Source organism: Excalfactoria chinensis, chromosome 1 (assembly GCF_039878825.1).
Source record: "Excalfactoria chinensis isolate bCotChi1 chromosome 1, bCotChi1.hap2, whole genome shotgun sequence".
NCBI classification, from domain to species: Eukaryota; Metazoa; Chordata; class Aves; order Galliformes; family Phasianidae; genus Excalfactoria; species Excalfactoria chinensis.
The window spans coordinates 33947057-33966826 of record NC_092825.1 but is presented as its reverse complement, the minus strand read 5'-3'; the positions used below and the strand labels follow the sequence as shown (position 1 = coordinate 33966826).

The following is a 19770-nucleotide window of genomic DNA, read 5'->3' as shown; positions in this document are numbered from 1 at the left end:
TTACGTCATACTGTTGGCAGCTCTTAGCAGTACTGCGCTGTAACAGTAAAACAGAAGTGAAAATATCTTATTTCTTGTTCCAGTGATGGCCATGAGAGACCTACAGCAAGGCTGAGCATTCGCAGGGACAAACCACTGGCAGTCCATCTGAACTTGGGACAAAAAGGGTAACATCAGAAGTTTTGTTTCTGAGAGCAATATTTTAACATGGCATCATGAATGAGCAGCCCAATTTTGTCGCTCACTGATAAAGTGTTTCTTTTTCTTTTAATATTATTTCTAGGAACCGGAAAACTTCCAGGTAAAAAGGAAAAAATAACACTTAAAAAAGATAGTTGAATAAATTATGACTGTGATTCATCGTCTGATTTTCTCCCTCCTGTTGAATATTTCAGTCCGATCAAAGTCGGTCATTTTGAAGCACACTTCACCAAACTCCAAGCAGACTCCAACTACCTCCTGTCCAAGGAATATGAGGTAGGAACCAAATCTAGACAAAGGACCTTACTTTATGAAGGCACAAGTTGGTTGAATCAATGGGTTTGTGCATTTGAAAGATGTATTTTTGTTTGTCTCACACAAACCAAAGTAAGTTTCAGAGTTTTGCCTGAACTCCACTTGTCATAATACCAGCTCTTCATTTGGCATGGCATCTGCCTTTCCCTATCCATGGCCTCTGGGGGCTGATAAGTATCTTGTCCCCCTGTGTCACATCCTTTAATTATTTTCAACTGACATTTTACTTCTAATTTTTTGCAGGACTTAAAAGATGTGGGTCGAAACCAGACATGTGACATAGCACTTCTGCCAGAGAACAGAGGGAAAAATCGATACAATAATATATTGCCTTGTGAGTTTTAGTTTTACATCACACCAACTACTTTTCACTTTTTTTCAGCAAGCCTAGTGAAAAAGAGAGTGCAGCCAATCCTTTCTCTCGTTTCTGTCAGAGTTGAAATCCCTCTGCCAGCTTAGGTCTTAGTGCTTAGAGGCATATGATATTTGGCCTCAAATGGCTTCACACACTAGTAATTCCATTTTGCACTAGAGATGTAGTGACTAGTGCTATGTCTAGAGAGAAAAAGCTCAAGCTTTTACAAGCATTCAGTAACTGCTAATAACAAGGATAGAAGAAATAACACTGAAGTTGTATATATAGGGGATATCATCCTTTCAATGCTGACAGCCATGTTGACTCTGTTTCTTCGTCAGAGGTCAGCAAACCTGCTACGCAGTGTAGAGCCAGTGTGGTTCTGGATTGTGGTACATATACATGAGATGTTCTTTTGGGGCAGGACCTGTTACTGAAAGTTGCCCCCTTTAGTATTCTGTCGAGCAGTTTTGGAGGTAACAGATTCTGTGCATGGAGGAGGAGCCCTCCTGGATGAAAGAGGCAGTAAAGATATAAACAGTTATTCCTCTAAATTAGCCATCCATATAAAATCCCTGTAGTAATCTCACCAGTCCTTTCACAAATGCACTTCTTTAAATGGGAGAGGGACTGAAAATCAAAACCCAGCCGTAAGCATCTTGTATTCAATTTCTTCCTAGATGATACATCAAGAGTGAAGCTTTCCAATGTGGATGATGACCCTTGCTCAGACTACATTAATGCAAGCTATATACCAGTAAGTGATTCAAGGATGTTATTTTACAGTCCTTCCTTAGTGGTTATTTGCCCTTCATCTAAAACTGAATATGCAGCTGGAGGCTTAAGGCCTCCCTTTCCCCTTCATTTATTCATCTTAGCTGGAAGTCTGAGAACTTATTTTGTGGGTGTGCTAAAAGGCTCTGTCTGACTGCCATTAAGTTAGCTCTGAGTGATTCAGCCAGCACTCAAGGACACTTTCTTAGATTCCTATAGTTATGTAAGATAGCAGGTCTAATTGGCCAAGGACACATTTTCAAAGGTCACTGATTTTATACACTGTCCACAACAACTGTAGCTATCACTGCAGGTGGCATCCTCAGTGTGAAGCTGCAGCTCATCCTGACAGTGCTGGCACCTTGTTAGATGCTGAAACTGGCCGAGGTTACAATAATGCCATTTACTAGAGAGTTGATTGATAATAGCAGTAGCTTAACAATATAAATTTCGAGCTAGAACTCAGCTAATTTATTAAAAGCATCAGAAATGAAACAAAGATTCCTGCTAGTTCCAAAAATTGCTTGATACTGTGCTGGACACAATTTGGCAATGCAAAGCTTTGACTGTCACAAAAGGAATAGTATCTACATACAATTCTGCAGTCCCCTCCTTCTCTCTGATCCCACCAGCCTTCTGCTTTGCAGTCCAAGGCAATAATTCAGCCTTCAAAGCTGTTGTCCCAGCAAGGGCATCATTGCTGCAGAGCCCTGGCTGTAACCCTGTGGCTTGTTCAGTTGCTAGAAGATCTTTTTTTCTGCCTTTATGGAAACTAATAAAGTTTTCTTTTCTTGCAGGGCAATAATTTTCGCAGGGAATACATAGCAACTCAGGGCCCTTTGCCTGGCACTAAAGATGAGTTCTGGAAGATGGCATGGGAACAAAATGTGCACAATATTGTCATGGTAACCCAGTGTGTTGAGAAGGGCCGGGTGAGCAGTGACTTTTCTTTATCAATAAGGACTTAATTATTGTTTTTTTTAAATTTAGTTTATAATGTCATTATCAATGCTTTAATATTTACTAAATGTCTATGCTTATTATTTGCATCACGCTGATGCCAAAGGTCCCACTCAAGGTATACACAGTAAGAGATGAATGGGGACCCCACTGTCACATCTCAGAAGGAGGCAGGGAGGCATATGCTGGAGGCCTAGTTCTCATCTGTGCAGAGCTCTGGGAAGAGTTGTCTCAGAAAATACTGTGGCATCCAGAAAAAGACATTAGTGAAGCACTTCCTGTTCCCCCATCACAAACACTGGTGACAAGAACTCCCCCTTTTTGACTCATCCAAGTTCTTTCCCATCCCAGTTCCGGTCTGTTGAGCTGACAAGGCAGGAGGGAATGTTGGTCTCTTAATTCCATTGCTGCTAGAGCTGCCTTTTGTATACTCATGGAGAGCTTCCATTTCCCAGATGTCTACTGGAAATACAATGCAGTAAAGATGAAACATCCTATGAGATTCCTAAAGTGTGTGGAGGATAACCTCCTGACACAGGTGGTGAGGGAGTTAGCTGGGCGAAATGCCCTGCTGGGGTTTGCATACAGGGAAGGGCTTGCGGATTATATGGTTGTTGGAGGATGCCTTGGGCACAGTGATCATGAAGTGATAAGAGTTTTTGATCCTTTTAGAAGTAAGGAATGCTGTTAGCAGAACTACTGCTTTGGATTTCCAGAGGGCAGACTTTGACCTATTTAGAGACCTGATTAATGGAATCATACCTAGGGCTCAGAACTGGCACCAGTTTTCGTTTAACATTTTTTATTAATGATCTGGATTGAAGGAATCAAGTGCATCCTTAGTAAGTTTATGGACAAGTCCAGGCTAGGCAGCACTGTTGATCTGCCTGGGAGGGTAGGATAGGCTGGGTCAGAGGACCAAGTCCAATTGTACAGCATTTAACACTGCTGCCTAACAGCCAGCTGAACATGAGCCAGCAGTGTACCCAAGTGGCCAAGGCAGCCAATGGCATCCTGGCCTGCATCAGTAATTGTGTGGCCAGCAGGACTGGGAAGTAATTGTTTTCTTATACGTGGCACTGGTGAGACCTCATTTCAAGTACTGTGTTTGGGTTTGGGCTCCTCACTGCAAGAATGACACTGAATTTCCTGAGCATATGCAGAGAACAGTGAAGCTGGTGAAGAGGCTAGAAAACAAGTCATATGAGGAGCAGCTGAGGGAACTGGAGTCTGGAGACTGAAGAGAGACCTCACCACTGTCTACACCTACCTGAAGGGTGGCTGCAGCAAGGATGCTGTCAGTCTCCTTTTTAGGTGACAAGTTATTAGATATGGAAAATGTCTCAAATTGTGTCAGAGAAGGTTTAAATTGAGTGTTATTAAACATTTATTCATGGAGAGGATGGTCAAGTATTGAAATGGGCTGCCAGGGAAGTAATGGAGTCCCCATTCCTGGGGATAATTTAGAGACGCGTGGACGTGGCATTAAGGGACATGGTGGAACTTGGTAGGTCAGGTTAATGCTTGGATTTGGTGATTTTTCAAGGTCTTTTCCAACCTAGATGATTCTTCCTTCATCCTTAAGCATAGGAGGTCTGAAGTAGTGTGCCCCGGTGGCGCAGTGGTAGAAGTGCCGCTCTGCTACACAGAAGGCTCAAATCCCGGGAGTTGGACTCGATGATCTCTAAGGTCCCTTCCAACTCGCACGATACTGTGATACTGTGATACTGTGAAGCCTCCTCCTGCCAGTGCTGTATTAAAGCCTTGTTTCCAGCTGTCAATGACAATGAATCAATCTTTCTTCCATGTCCCTGCAGGTAAAGTGCGATCACTACTGGCCCCTTGACCAGGATTCCTTGTACTATGGAGACCTGATAGTTGAGATGCTGTCTGAATCGGTGCTCCCAGAATGGACAATACGAGAGTTTAAAATCTGCAGTGTATGTTTCCATTCGTCTTTTTTTTCCTTTTTATATTATTAACTGACTTTAAAAAAATAAAAATGCAAGGCTAAATTAGGAAGGTTTCTTCCACTGTAGCGCAGCCACATCATGTCCAGCTCATCTCTGGTAGTAGCTGTAGCATTCTGAAATTGCTTGGAGGCTGTATGTGCATGTCCTCATCTCTTGACTGTTCTGATGACCCACACCTTTGTACCTCAACAGGAGGAGCAGCTTGACTCAACGAGGCTCATTCGTCACTTCCACTACACTGTGTGGCCTGATCACGGAGTGCCAGAGACCACCCAGTCCCTCATCCAGTTTGTCAGAACTGTAAGGGATTATATCAACAGGACCCCAGACACGGGACCAACTGTTGTGCACTGCAGGTATGTGCAGCTGCAGAAGTCAGCAGTACAGAGCCTTTATGCGTACCGTTGGGAAGATCCCAAGTATTCAGTCACACAACCTGAGAGGTGATCAATGGGCGTAGATTCCCAAGTACCTCTAAACAGCGTTCCCAAGGCACATAAAATCACTCACAATCTTGTCCTGGAGAAGCCCCAGAAACTATTGTGTATTTTGGGATCCACTGGAGAGCACTTTGAAGTTTCAGCAGCTGCAATTGCTCTTAAGCTTTATGCATTCTTAAATTGTCTGTGTGCTGCTGGTTGTGGCCCAACATCTGGATCACAAGAACATGTTCTGAGCAGGAAGTATACCCAAGGACGAGTCTGGCTACATACAGGTGTTGAGAACAACTGACAGATCCTTCCCTTCCTCTTTTCCTCTCATCCTCTCATTTCTTCATAATGAGGATGGTGACACACTGAAACAGGTTGTCCAGAGAAGTTGTGAATTCTCCATCTCTGGAATCATTCAAGGCCAGGTTGGATGGGGCTTAGGGCAGCCCAGTCTATGGAAGGTGTCGCTGCCCAAAGCAGGGAAGGTAGAACTAGATGATCTTTAAAGTCCCAGAGATGCCAGTTGACCAGGAGGTTCTCATTCTGGAAATCTGAGCTGTATGAAAGTACTTCGTGTGTTGATCCATCTCCATTTAAATCTTCTGGGTTGCTTTCTTTTTCAGTGCTGGTGTTGGCAGGACTGGCACATTCATTGCACTGGACCGACTTCTGCAGCAACTGGATTCAAAGGACACCGTTGACATTTATGCAGCAGTACACGATCTAAGGCTTCACCGGGTTCACATGGTTCAAACAGAGGTAAGTTTTGGATAGCCTACAATACACCAACACCAGCTGCATTATTAAAGCACTTCACAGTTACTCCATTGTGAAGTACTTGTTAGAAACATGTAGAATCTCTAGTTCAGGGTTATTTCCATTGACTCATAAAGTAGGCACAGGCCCCAGCAAGAGGTAGCAATGCTTCCTGTAGTCCCTTAGCACTGTACCAGTATGACCCCATCAGTGTAATGCAGCAGACACCTAACTGCACGTTGTTATTACAGTGTGCAGTAAATGAGCTCTGAACAGAGAGAACTCCTTTGGGTATGGGGTGAGAAGATAAATGTAAGATAGGAAGATGTAATGGGGAAAAAGAATGCAGAATGGAAAAATTAGGTGTATATAATTTTAAAACTCTAGGCACTGTGACCTTGTGGCTTTGAAGTGTGCTTTTTATTGAGCTGCTTTGTCCATTTTCATTAATGGTACTGGAAAAATTGATCAGACTCCTAACATACCGCGCAAAAGGAAGTACATATATTCTACAAGTGCAGGAAAAGTGTTTGGGATTCCTTTCTGTGCTTTTAAAAATGCAAGAGAATCACTTTACATTAATAGCAGCTAACCACTTAGGAGCTGACTTAATGAAGGAGAGTTGTGAAGGCAGTCTTTAGGTTTTGTCTGAACTGTTAATAGAGCAATCAGAATGTGTTTGATGGGTCTGCCTGTAGCTCGGTACTAATGGAGCTCTTTCTTGCAATTTGGGAACAAGTATATCAGTGGCTGAGCTTCCTGATAGATACAAAAGTCACACAAGCATAGAGGCACCACTGGGAATGTAAAGGAGAGATTTCCTGGAATTGTTTAAATGACAGAACACCTTCTCTTTGAAGGGAGACAGCTTCTCAGTCTGAGCTTGGCATCCTCAGAGGTGAATCTATTTCCCCTATGTTGCCACCAGCCATAATCAGCAAAGCAGATGCACACTTTCCAGGAGCCAAAACACCGAGAAAAATGCACAGAGAGATAGCTACATTTCTTGTGGGGAAAAAAAGTAGATTGAAGATGTGGGAGAGGAAACACATGCTTATTGAGAAATTATGTCTTTGAGGTAGAGTAAGAAGGGTGGGTAGCAAAAAGGCGAGGGGAAGTGGCTTTAAACTGAAAGAGATCAGATTTAGACTAGATATCAGGGAGAAATTCTTTACTGTGAGGGTGGTGAGACACTGAACAGGCTGCCCAGTGAGGCTGTGGATGCCCCTCCCTGGAAGCACTTAAGGCCAGGCTGGATGGAGCTGTGAGCAACCTGGTCTAGAGAGAGGTGTCCCTGCCTATAGCAGGGGGTTGGAACTACTTAAAGATCTACTACTTAAAGGTACTACTATTTGAAGGTCCATTGCAATGCAAATCATTCTATGATATATAAAGATGTATGCCTACTTTTTGGGCACCATTCTACACTAATCACAAAACATTAATTACTCATTTCATAAATGACAAAGAGTAGCGGCACATGGGGATTTAACAATCTGTTTCATAATGGTAGTTTGATAGTAACATCATGGTGTCCATCTCTGCATTGGTTGTGAATGTCATCTTAGCTCCCTTCTAGTGAAAGGCATTCTGCAGAAGGGTGATTGTCATTCACTGCATATTCATTAGCAACGTTATAACTTATATTGGATCAAAAAATGCTGTTCTTGGGGAAAAAAAAAAAAAAAAAGAAAAAAAAAAAGCATTCATCAAAGTTCTATGAAATATTTTTATATTTTAATAATGTGTAGAAAATACTTCTTTTCAGAGGGAAAAAAAAAAAAACAAAACAGCTGTTTGTTTCTTCCACGTGCTTCCCTTTACATATTAGTAGTTGCACATAAATTATGCAAAGCATTCAGAGTAGCAGCTGCCCAGCATAGCATTATGTCAAACTATGCCTTCCAGTTGATAAAGCTTTCGGTCATGATCAATCAAAACGTGTTTATGTTGAATTCTATTTTAATGATGCTGTTTTTAAAAACAGATTATGACAGAAGCCTACTGTATTGTCACAGTGAAAAGGAGGTGAATTCTAGAAGTATATTCTCATCTTTAACACTGCTCTTGATTCTGTCTGAGGGAGTCAACCTGTAATTACTTTTCCCAGGGTGACTTAAAAATGTACGTTTATATTTTGCAGTGTCAATATGTGTATCTACATCAGTGTGTGAGAGATGTGTTAAGAGCCAGAAAACTTCGCAGTGAACAAGAAAATCCTTTGTTTCCAATATATGAAAATGTGAATCCCGAGTATCACAGAGGTAAGTGGAAATATATCAAATTATAGAATATTTCAGATTTAATAGATCACTGTCAGGGGGCCAGATTTCCCAGTTCCTCACCACTGATATTTGTTCTCCTCTTGGATGTTCATTTCTTCATTGTTTTCTTGTTATTTATAAAATTCCATCAGCCTCATAAGGGGCTTATCAACCATCAACTCCTTCATTAGTAGCGATGGTTGGACGTGGTGGTCTGGAAGGTCTTTTCCAAGTTAAATGATTCTGTGAAGTATTTATAACTTCTCGTGCTGCTCTTACTTGCCCTCATGGAAAGACAGGGATAGTCTCACACTTTACGATTCTGATGCTGTTGAGTGAACTGAATCCTTTCCCTGTCCTGATGCTGGCTTTCTGCTTTACCTTGCCAGTGTTTATGCCACCTACTTTTCAGCATACCGGGGCTGGTTGGAATTCCTGGTCTCCTCTGTCATCCTTGATGTTCAGCTTCTGTTCTGTATATTCCCCACTTTCCGCTGACTATGTAGGTGTTCTGAGGAAACTTCTAATTGTCTTCATGGATTACATAGGTATCCAAGGCTGTGCTCCTTTCTACTCCCACAACTCTCCATCCTTTCAGGCTCCTTTTTCCTACCCTATATCCAGTTCCTTGGAAATAACAATTTAGAGCTACACTCACGAAGGCATTTGAATGTTGTAGAACCCATGTATACCTCACTGCCTGAAAACCCTCAAGCCATTTGGGTGCCTCGGCTCCCTGTTAAGTTTGAGAAAATAGTGCCAAGAAACTCAGTATTACTTCCCAGTGAAAAACAGAGGAATCAGCTGTGGTCACATCTTAGCTACATCTTGAAGCACCATGGTCCTCAATGACCAGTTGGAGAACACAACAGCTTTGAGTCACACTGCAAGATTAGATTTCTTTCGTGGCTTTAGGGAAAGGATGATTACTGCAGACCCTGGCATGTCCTGGAGACAGCAGATCACATACCCTGTTCCTATGTTGATAAATATTCCTGAAATGTTCCAGTCATAAACATACAACCCATGCTTCCCATTATAGCCAATAGTGAAAGGAGGTCTGTTATGTTCCACAAGAGAGTCCTAAACATCAGGTTGTTGGATGTTCCTAGGAAGAGGTGGATCTTTCAGGGCATTACAGTCCTGCTGGCCTAAACTGAGGTGTGGTGAAGAGTTCAGGTGGCTGTTACTGCTAAGGAGAGGCTGGGGACAGAGCAGAGCTACTATTGGGAAGTCATCTCTCTGGAGTCATCGCATCAGCGTCTCCTACCCCTGCCCTGACCTACTGGGGCAGCAGTAGGTCTTTTGTTATGTTCTGATCCCAGTATTCCTTTCTTTCAGATGCTGTTTATTCAAGGCACTAAGAATGTTACAGAGACCTGCTTTTGCGACCACGTGTGTTAAGTAGGGGTTTGTTTGTTTTTATGTTTGTATTTCATGCACTAGAAAGGTACCAGACCTTTCTGTTGAGACTGTGTATTATTTATTGGTCTGGTGTTTTGTTTTTTTTTTAAAGATATATAATTTAAGTGTAATAGATATTAATGTATATAATTGTATTTTGGCATTATGTAAATATGTATTTTTTTCTATAATGTTTATATTAATATTAAGCTTCAGATAATACTATTTTTTCTTATCGCAGTTTTTGTAAACTGTTCTACATAAACTATTTTAAATTGCTTTTGGTAACAGGGCTGCTGCATTTGGGGCAGGTTACATCTTGACATTTAACACACAGAAAGATCCTACAAGAAGAGCCTCATTAATTTTCTTTATTAATTAGCTCAGTATTTGTGAGGTGAAATAAGCTACTATTAAGAAACGGAACAGTAGTCCTGTCTAAGAATTACAATGCTACTCTACACTTCAATCTTACTGCTTGTGAAATGGGTGAAATCCATACCACTATGACATATCTTTTACAGAACTTGACAACAGCCAAGTAAAATAGGGTCCGCCTCACTAGAAGCAACTGTTTCAGTGACATAGCAAAAAAATATCAAACAACACTCGCTGCCGTGAAGTCTGGCTGACTTGCCCCACACTCATACTTGGAGGGGAATGGGTCACTTTCTGATTTCTTCACCCTGGTTTGAGAGAGCAGAATCAGAGCACAGTGTGTGTCTGTGCATTGTTACTTGCATACAATTAGAATAAGAATGGTGTTCAAGAAAATTCCTTGTACATTAATCTTAAGAGATCTGTAGGGATGTTGAGGCTCTCAAATTGATTGAAACAGTGATGTACTGTGACTGCTTAACAATGAGAGTGATTGCAAACTTACTGAGATAAAGACCTACAAAGATATATATGCCACAGTTTACACAACTGGGTTCAGCCTAAAGCTGCTTGCAACATAGCTGCATGAGCCCGAGTGCAGGTCTCCTTCAAGGGCTGTTTGCTTTCACAGAGGGAAAGCATGTCTGCACAGGACTCCCCTGCTTTGATGTTACCTGATGTCACCACTACAAGGGCAGATGGTATAGAAAAAGGCTCATTTGTAACCCAGGGAATGCAGTCTCACGGGATGATGAGCTCGCTGTGCTAATCATCAGATGCACTCAGAGCATCCTGTGATTAGCAAGAAGTGTAATCCAGGAGCACCCACCAGGTGTCCTGCCCAGCCAAGCAGTTTAGGAACATCCTCTTTCCTCTGCCAAAGAGGCTGCTTCTTCAAGGAACTGATCTGAACACTGTTCAGCTGTTCTTTGTCTTTATAAAACGCTCTTCAGATAAATAGAAAAGAGGCAACACACGGTTCTTCTTCACAAGAAGGAAGTGCTTGTTAGTTCTCCTTTCATCTATCTACCCATTCGCTACCTAGAAGAGAAAACACAGCCTGCTGCTGGAGACAAGTGCTTAGATTCCACTTCTATTTTGGAAAGAAATCAGTATTTCTGAGGGCCTCCAGAGAGCCAGCAATACATCTAAGCTAAGTGCCTCAGTTGGAAACTGCAGTGACTCTTTGACAAGACTACTGTGACTTTGCCATGATTTAATGGAGCCGCACTCTCCCTGCAGTAGGAACACCTGCGTGACAGCGGGTGAAGGAATCCACAAGGTTTCTCTGACAGAGTTTTCTTAAATGGTCCCAAAACAGAACCTGCAAGACTGCGCACTTTCGTGTCACTCAGGTTTTCCTGCAGAGAAGGGCACAGCCTGATAGTGCCTCTTGCTTCTTAGACTGCAGCTGGAGTCTCGTCATTTCTTGACCAAATAACCTCAGGTGCTGCGGAAGCCAGCTTTGTTTTTTATCATCGTTCACATCTGCTCAGAACGTGTAGGTTCATTCAACCTCTTAGGCAGCTCTGTCTGAAAATGCTCCTCATTCCTCTTGTGAATCCCTCTTGGCCCTCACATGAACTTCAGTGTTCACCACCCACAGTGGCATGTGAAGAAGAAGGGAACAACATTATAGTGGAAGCCCCTTTCACAGAGGGAAGCGTAGGCAAAAGCACAAAGAATGGGGCAAATTTACTGCAGGCCTTCTCTGTTTCTTTTGCTATGTAGACTTTATGTTAGCAAGCAAGGTCAAAAACATGGCGGCTTTAGACTGATTGTTGGCTCTACTAATAACAGCTGAACTTTGGGCATCATGAAAATTGCTTTTGTGTGACGTGCACTGCATTAGTCCCCTCTTTTTGCAGCAGTAGCTGAGGAAAGGAGATCGTGTTACTCACCAGCAGCGCAATTACACTGTTGAGTTCATAGCAAATGCACTCTATAAATTATCTCACCCTGTATATTACTGTGTCATTTTTTTATGCTGAGGGAAATGGAACTGGCTCAGTAATACATGATTGGATGGTAGAAGTCTGGTTGCATACTACTGCGTTTGTGTCTTGTTAATTGTTTTCAGAAGGTCATGCATTGTTCTGCTCTTTATTTTAATGCTTAGTTACCAGCACCTACAGAGTTTGCAGTTCTGCACCCAAAATGACGATGTCGTAGCAAACTGTTCTTTTTGTCCTTTCTCTCAGCAAATAATTGACACGGCTCGCAAGCCTCTTCCTCCTCATCACTTCTTAGTAAGAGGGTGGTTGACCTGATGTACTCTGACACAGTGATCTTGAACAGCTTTACATCTCATGCAAGAGATGTACGTACACCTTACAGCTCTGGTTCTGCTTTCTGGCCAATTCTGGTCATATGAAAACCAGTGTTAAACAACTGAGAATAAATAAAAAGTACATATGTAGCATTTTTTAATATGAGACACCTACTTATCTGTGTAATTCATGATATTTACTGTGCCTGTAAGCTAAACAACAGAACCAAAGGGAAATCATTAGTGTAACAAGAATGGACTTGAAGGAGCCTTTGTACTGCACAAAGACAGCTCTTAAGGAAAAAGGCATTCTCTGAGGAAGAGGATGCTGCTGTTTTGAATGTCTGTGAATGATGTTCAAAGTTCCTTTCTTGACGTTTCCCGATAATAATGTCATAAAGCAAGGCTGGTGTTATTGCTGATCCATAAGCTAAGATTTGCACACTCAGAGCCCAGTCCTGTGAATCTCCTCATTGTCCACAAAGCTACCTGAGTACTTCTTTGATGAAAGTCAACTGGAATGTTAGTCTGAACAATACCATGCAACTTCTGAAGCACTTGTAGGGTTGGGCTTTCAGTTTGATTCGACTTTTTTTGTATCAAAAGTTATTTAATAATGAAAAAAATATATATATAATAAATGTCTTTTTAATCTGTGCAATAAAAGTACAAGTTCCACTACCGATCATAGAAAAGAAGTAGATTTTGCATAGCTGGAGTTGGTAAATGATATTTTTTGTTACTAATGGAACACAAAAGTGAGTGAGAGAAAGGCATACTGTGAAGATGTCATAAAAGTGCAACTTTATACGTTTTTCTCTGCTGCTATGGTTATTTATACAGCTTATATACGTGCCTGAAATTGCCAGAAATATTACTTTATGCCGTGATATACTATGAATTTCATTTCAGTTGTAGAACGGAAAAAAGAATGTGTGAGCTTTACATTTATATTACGCATTGTATACGGTTATCTGTGCTTGGACTTAGAAAGCAGAAAGTTAAGTACTGAACAGATAGGAGTACATGAGCACACAACCCTGCTCCTCAGCCTGGGAGTCAGTATGTGGACTAAAGGAATGAGAGCAGCAACCATCTAATCACTACGTTAGCACCTCCTCCCAGGGTCGCAGAGCAGAGAAGTGCATCTGACATTCAGAGATACAGCCTGCAGCAGCCACAGCTTCCATACAAGGGAAGTGGTGTGTTGGGTGCTTACATTTATTCAGATTTCTTTTAGTATTATCAGGCATACAGTCTTGGGGTATAAAATACTAAATTAAAACAGCAGTCGTTCCCCTCATGGCCCTGTCACAGATGTTTGGGCTCTGTGAGCTCTGGGACCCACAGCCCCAAGAGGCTGTGCCTTTGAATGAAAGGTGAATGGGCAGCTCCTGTTACGCTCTGTGCCCTTGACTAACTCTCCCAAGCTGACAAAGTCAAACTCCTGACCCGTTGGGATGGCCAATGCCAAGGGGTCTGTTGGCGGTGACCTCACAGATCAACAGCTGGTTCAGAGTGAGGTGTTTTTTAGGACTGGTGGGAAATACTGGAGACTGGGGGCTGCCTGCATTTAGCAAATGCTGTGGAATTTGGGCACAGATTGAAATGCGTGACTTTGTTGGTTCTTGTTTTATTTGAAAGCTAAAGGAATTCTGTAAGTAACATCAAGTAGCTAAATGGATATTGCCCTTAGCAGGGCTCACAGAGAAAAAAAAGGAACCCGGTTTTGAAATATGGCTTGCCGTAAATTGTTTGCCAGTGCCTGGAATAAAGTGACTGAAAAATGTCTTCAGCACATATTCCATTCTCATATGCGATATAATTACTTAGAGTTGTGTTCCTAACAAACACTGGGTGAACACAGAATTGTGCTACTCTTGTCAATTTAATTTATGCATCTGTTAAGTATATTTTTATATTTTTAGCTACAGTCAACAGATCAAATATATTGGAGTGTATTTTACACATTTTTATAAGTAGTTCATGAATAAAACATTCATTTTAAAAAATCACATCCCCGTCTTCTGTGTGACTGCCTCTGCATTATGGATCTCGTTGTCCTGCTGCTCAGAGAAAGGTCTTAAGTGAGTTTGATTTCAAGTGAGATGGTCTTCAGAGGACATTAAATTCATCAGTTGCCTTGGCCTATTGGGAAAAAGGGGTTCTGCTGTTGCCTGCTGGCTGGATGAGTGCCCATGCAGAAAGATAAAGCTCTTTGCCTCCTCAGTTCTTTTTGCTCCCATCCCCAAACAAATATGGTCTGGATTATCCAATGTGCGTTTGAGCCAACAGTGCACCTCAGGAACTTGAGTGCCTGTTATTTCAGAGGCATCGTCTCACAGAGCTGTTGTACCAATTAAGGCTGCACTGGAGTTACATCACCGTCTACCTGCAGATCTAAACCACACTTTATAACAGATACATTTCTTTCTTCCTTGCCACAATACTCGAAACCCATTAGCATTCCTGTGGGTTCAGGGTGCTGGGCAGAAGCACGCTTATTGCCTGCCCTCTCTGTCTCTGTTAGTCCTTATTTGTCATCAGAAGCGTTCAGGACAACTTAAATCTGTTTATTTAAAAGGAGGAATGATGTGTTAGGCTTTATTTTGTACCGTGAGTTATGCAGTGAAGGCTACAAGGGAGTTGTTAGATGTTCTCTTTGTGATATAGAAGCTCACCTTGTAGGCATGCTGTGTCCTAAAACCAGCGTGGGTGCAGGAGAGCAGCAATCATGTACAGTTTGTATCCTCCAGGCACCTAGATAGCATGGAGCTGCTCACACACCTGAGGGGCACTGCCTGTGCCGTGCCCTAACCCTGTCCCCTCCATCCTCTCCAACACACGGGGGCAGCAGAACCAACAGCACCTGCAGGGCTGCAGAACTTCCCGTAGGATCTCACTGGTTGTGGAGACAGCAAACAGCCCGGGTGTCACAAACTGACCACACACAGTCATCTCTAGAGCAGAGATGTCTGTCTGGGGTGATCATGCCAGGCTTCCCTAGGATTGCCCATCCCAAATATCCAAAAGAGGTCACAAGTCATGAAAGACGAAGTGGTTGGATTGACTAAACAGATATAGCAGGTTTTTGCAGTGCCTGTGTATGTATGCATCCCATGGGCTTAAATGAACTGACTACAGTCCCTGCATCCAGTCTGCACTTGGGGATGGATGAGGAGTTGAGCTACTTCACCCTGCTGAATGCAGGTGGCCCGGGGCCATCTCAGGGCCTTCAGCCCCTCATTGTTTTGCAGGAGCCACTCAGCATTTCAGAAGGAAGCTCTGAATTCACAGCTGCTGAGAAAGAAATTTACAGCTGTGCTGATAGAGGAGCGGAGTGCTGGGGATGCTGCCACTGCAATCCCACTCTCGTGCTCCTGTTAGACACGTGGGACAAATGTCTGGCTTTAGCCCAGAGCAGGTTTGAGGCTCCAGTGCAGCCCACACAGAAGAAAGGCCCTTCCGTTCTGTTTTCCATCCTACAGAGAATAAAGAAACCTGAAATTAAAGGGGAGAGCCGTGGCATTATGGATAAGAAAGGCCAAACTTCCTGGGAATGCAAACACAGACCAGACGGCAGGTAGTAAAGCCACCAGAATAGATGTGGTATGAACTCAGCTACACTGTAAAAAGGCAGAGTAAAAATAATCAATCAGATGCAGACAGTAAAGTGAAGGCAGTCTGAATGCTGCACACAGCACGGCTAGGGAGGAAAATGTGATGCAAATAACGAAGAGATACGGAGAGGTGCATGTGTTAATTGGGGGCATTTCTCTTGCTTGTCGCTGACTGAAGCTGCAGTAATGAAACCCAATAGGAGAAATTATGGGTACTTGAAAATGTAATAAAGACTCAGATAATGTCCAAAGTATCAAACAGATCAGTAAAGATGTGCTCAAGACAACAAGCATAATAAATGCCAGCATCCTGTTATCTTGTCACTGGATCTAAAAGACACCTGGAGCCAAATTATTCGCGAGAGTCCAGACTGGTGAAACTGAACTGGCAAACAACTGGAATTAATGAATGCCCTACAGATGTGTGTTAGAAAGGTTGGGGAGCACCAAAAATACCCAAGGAGCCTGTTTCTTACACAGCATGCCAATTAGATCCGGTTGGGTTGTGGCACATTTTCTGTCAACATCCTGTTGAACATTCATCTCCCGCGGCCTTCCCAGGGAGTTCCCAGGCAGCCGAAATCTTGTGTTAAATTGCCCAGAATGTCAGTGGCAAAAATAGAGGGGAATAAAAGCAAAAAGGAAGCACTGATGTCACGCTGTGGTTGATCAGCCAGTACCCGCAGCCCGTTTGGGCTGTCACACATTGCCTTTCTGACTCCTCAGGCCTTTCCCTGCTCCCACAGCCCACAGGGGGTACCTGGCTGTCCCTCCAATGCCTCCAGGAAGAGAGACTCAGCCCCAGCTCACCAACTGCATCTGTGAGGAACAGGGATGATGGATTTGGAAAATGAGGGGCCTAGCACTGACCTTCTCATAGGTGCGAGTTCCGGCTGATGGAACTATCCTGAAGGAAGACAGGACAGAGAGAGGAGAGAACAGATCTGGATGGCTGGTTTGGGGCTCATGCTGTGCTGTACTCAATGTATGAGACCTCAGTGTGGCGGAACTCTGCTCTCTGCAAACGTCCTCTGTGGAAATATGGAATCAGAGGGTTTTGTTCATGCGATCAGGTCCCCTTTGCTACCGAAATCCCACTGCACCTTCAGATATCCCCACAGCGAATGGGAGAATCTGATGCAGAGCCTTCACTAACAGTTTTCCTTTACGTACATCTCCACACCCTCCCTCTCTTGTACTTTTCCTAGTAATTAAACTGTGCAGCCAAGGAAAAGTGATTTGGAAAACAGATGGCATTCAAGATGCTGTAGGAAACAGTGGTGTGTTTTAAACTTCCACAGCAGATCTGCAGGCAGACTTGGGAGGTATATGGGCCTCGAAGCAGCTGAACTTCAAAGCCTGCTTGTGCAACAGCCTTAAACCAGGAGAAATGAGGACCCCCTCTTTACTCTAACAGCACATCCCAGACAGGCACCCTGCTCCAAGCCCATTCTCTTGCTTTCCTCCTTGCTTTCACGTTTATGAGCACTGCACAACTTGATGAGGTGAGGAGCAGCTGTACACAGCCCTGCTGGCACAGCACCATGCAGTGGGAGCCCACCACTGCCTCCCAGTGAGCGTATTTCCACACCAAGCTGGAGGACGTGTTCAGAGAGACTCATAAATTAGGCATAAAGAGTTTAAGCCACCCAGTTAAATAATGACAGATGTTTAGGGAAGGAAGAGCAGGAAGAAATACAAGTATCACAGTGCCTGGAGTTCAAAGAAAGTTAGTTTGGAATGTGAAGGCACTGTTCAGCTGAACGGGGCAATGCCGGAGGTGGCAGGGAGGCAGCTGCCATCACATGCCTATGGGCACAGCTCTGCTGGAGCACCTAACAAGCAGTCGAGGTGAAGAAATCCTGCATCCCACTGCAAAGCATGCCTCTTTCTGCAGATGTTTGCACCTGTTGGGGTAGGGGTTGGGAAACTGGGATCCCTGCATTTGTGTCCATCTTGGCTGCTGTTTGATGGCACAGCCCTGCACACAGCACCCAACCCCTGCACACAGGGGTTCAGCTGCCTGTGAAAGAGCTGCTCACCTCCTGGGATGCGTGGAGACTTTTACAGGCCAATTAAAATCTCTACTGGAGAGAAGCTATTCATAATAACAGTGCTGCCAGCCTTCTTCCTCCTCACCCAAGGACAGAGCAGGTTTTAATATAGCACATTTGCCAGAAATGCACTCTCCTGAAAGGGGAAGCAAACCCTTCCTTGCCAGGAAGGCTGCAGCACTTCTTGTGTGGGTCTGTTCTGCACATTTCACAGGGTGCAATGGGTACTACTTAAATCAGAGGGCCAAATTATCAGAACGCTTCTGAGCTACATAATGAGCAATCCTAATAGCAATGCTTGACTTGGCAACGCAGTCTTCAAGGTTACGTAGTGGAGCACAGAATGTATATCAAATAAAGTGATCTGCAATCTGTCTTTGCAAAATAAATATGATACTAATCAACTTGGCATTTTGCTTTGTGTTTTGCATTTTCATCTTGGCTATCAATAAAAGCAACCTTGAAAGTGCAGATTAAGGAGTGTTAGGCAGGAGTGACAGAGAACAACGCAACAAGGAGGGGTGCGAGTTGGTACAAACGGTTGTAGATCATTTTAAAGCTAATTACTGAGGGACACAGCTCAGTGTGTGTGAACACAGAATAACGATGAGCTCAGTAAACCTCTATGGCACAATAAGTGTGAGAGTGTGTGCCTGGAGAAAGGCGGCTGCTTGGGAGGGAAGCAGCAGAGCAAAGTTGGGGCACATGCAGCACCCCAGCAGCAGAAGGGCAGGAAGCAGCAGTGCCCAACCCATAGAATCACACACAGAATCACACACAAAAAGGCCTGGGTTAGAAAGGACCTCAAAGATCATGAATCTCCATCCCCCCACCAGAGGCAGAGCTGCCAGCCTCCACATCTAATACTGGACCAGGCTGCCCAGTGCCCATCCAACCTGGCCTTGAACACCTCCAGGGATGGGGCATCCACAGCCTCTCTGAGCAGCCTGTGCCAGCACCTCACCACTCTCATGGTAAAGCACAAAGCCCTGACATCCAACCTCAATCTTCCCTCCTTCAACCATTTCCCCCTTGTCCTGCTGTTATCCACCCTTTCAAAGAGTTGAATATACAAATATGAATCACAGAATGGTTTGGGTTGGAAGGGACCTATAAGATCATGCAGTTCCAACCCCCTGTTATGGGCACCTTCACTAAACCAGATTTATCCTAACTCATCCAGCCTGCCAACCCATGCAGTGTTGTGTACTGACAGCTCCTTGGCCCATATTCGATCTCCCTGAGCTTGTTGCCACAAATTAATTCCTTAAATAAAATCTTGATGCATCATTTAAAACACTCCCCATGCTGTATTGCCTCCCTTATATCTCCATTAGTCTCCAATTGGACTGTAAAAAAGGTAGCAAAGTTCACAGAACGCTACCTGCTTTTAAGCAGAACCACTTACAGCCTGAGATGGCATTCATCTGGATGCTTTTAGGTTCATAGCACACACTCAGTATCTTCAATAAGGACTGAAAATGCATACATCAAAAATCCATCAATGAAAGCCAGCCATTTATTTACAGAAGTCGGATTATTCTCATCAGATCACAATATTTCAGGAAGAAAAAGAAGTCGTTGGGACTCTAAGGCTACCTGACATTTGGGCATAGTGACCAGTGGATATCGAGTCCTTCCAAACTTCCCCCTGGCCTCAAAGCAGCTTTGCAGTAGCTTCTTAATTGCCTCAACTACTGCTCTTAAGAGGGATAGTAGTGGGCTCTCCAGAGGGCGTTGGAACAAAATGCTGCCTACTTGCATCTTTTCTTGAGTTATCTCTAGTGAGGCTCCATTCAAGCCACCTGGATGCTGGGCTCCTGGGGTGCTGGGAATGTTTTATCTGGAATTCAGCTGCTGCTGTCAGCTGAACAAGCAGTTGTACAAAAAGCTTAATACGTGGTTTTTCCTACTACTTCTTGTGAATGGGGGTTGGCATGCAAATATATAAAGGAACAAACCTTTTGCTAGTCAAAAAGTTACGGTAAGTCTGTTGTGTGAATTTATGTTTGTCAC

The 19770-nt window shown here is 43.4% G+C and overlaps 1 protein-coding gene across 2 annotated transcripts in view; it reads left to right on the top strand.

Annotated features, from left to right (window-relative positions):
- Positions 1 to 14080, top strand: part of PTPRB (protein tyrosine phosphatase receptor type B) — a 60727-nt gene extending 46647 nt beyond the window's left edge. For both annotated transcript variants that reach the window (XM_072344512.1, XM_072344521.1), the window contains 11 exons: positions 84 to 167; positions 284 to 301; positions 396 to 477; positions 760 to 850; positions 1552 to 1628; positions 2443 to 2577; positions 4423 to 4545; positions 4771 to 4934; positions 5633 to 5768; positions 7909 to 8029; positions 9371 to 14080. In XM_072344512.1, coding sequence (XP_072200613.1) covers positions 84 to 167; positions 284 to 301; positions 396 to 477; positions 760 to 850; positions 1552 to 1628; positions 2443 to 2577; positions 4423 to 4545; positions 4771 to 4934; positions 5633 to 5768; positions 7909 to 8029; positions 9371 to 9393 — 1054 coding nt within the window. In that variant the 3' untranslated portion in view covers positions 9394 to 14080. The remainder of the gene's footprint in view (positions 1 to 83; positions 168 to 283; positions 302 to 395; positions 478 to 759; positions 851 to 1551; positions 1629 to 2442; positions 2578 to 4422; positions 4546 to 4770; positions 4935 to 5632; positions 5769 to 7908; positions 8030 to 9370) is intronic.
- The last annotated feature ends 5690 nt before the right edge of the window (positions 14081 to 19770 follow it).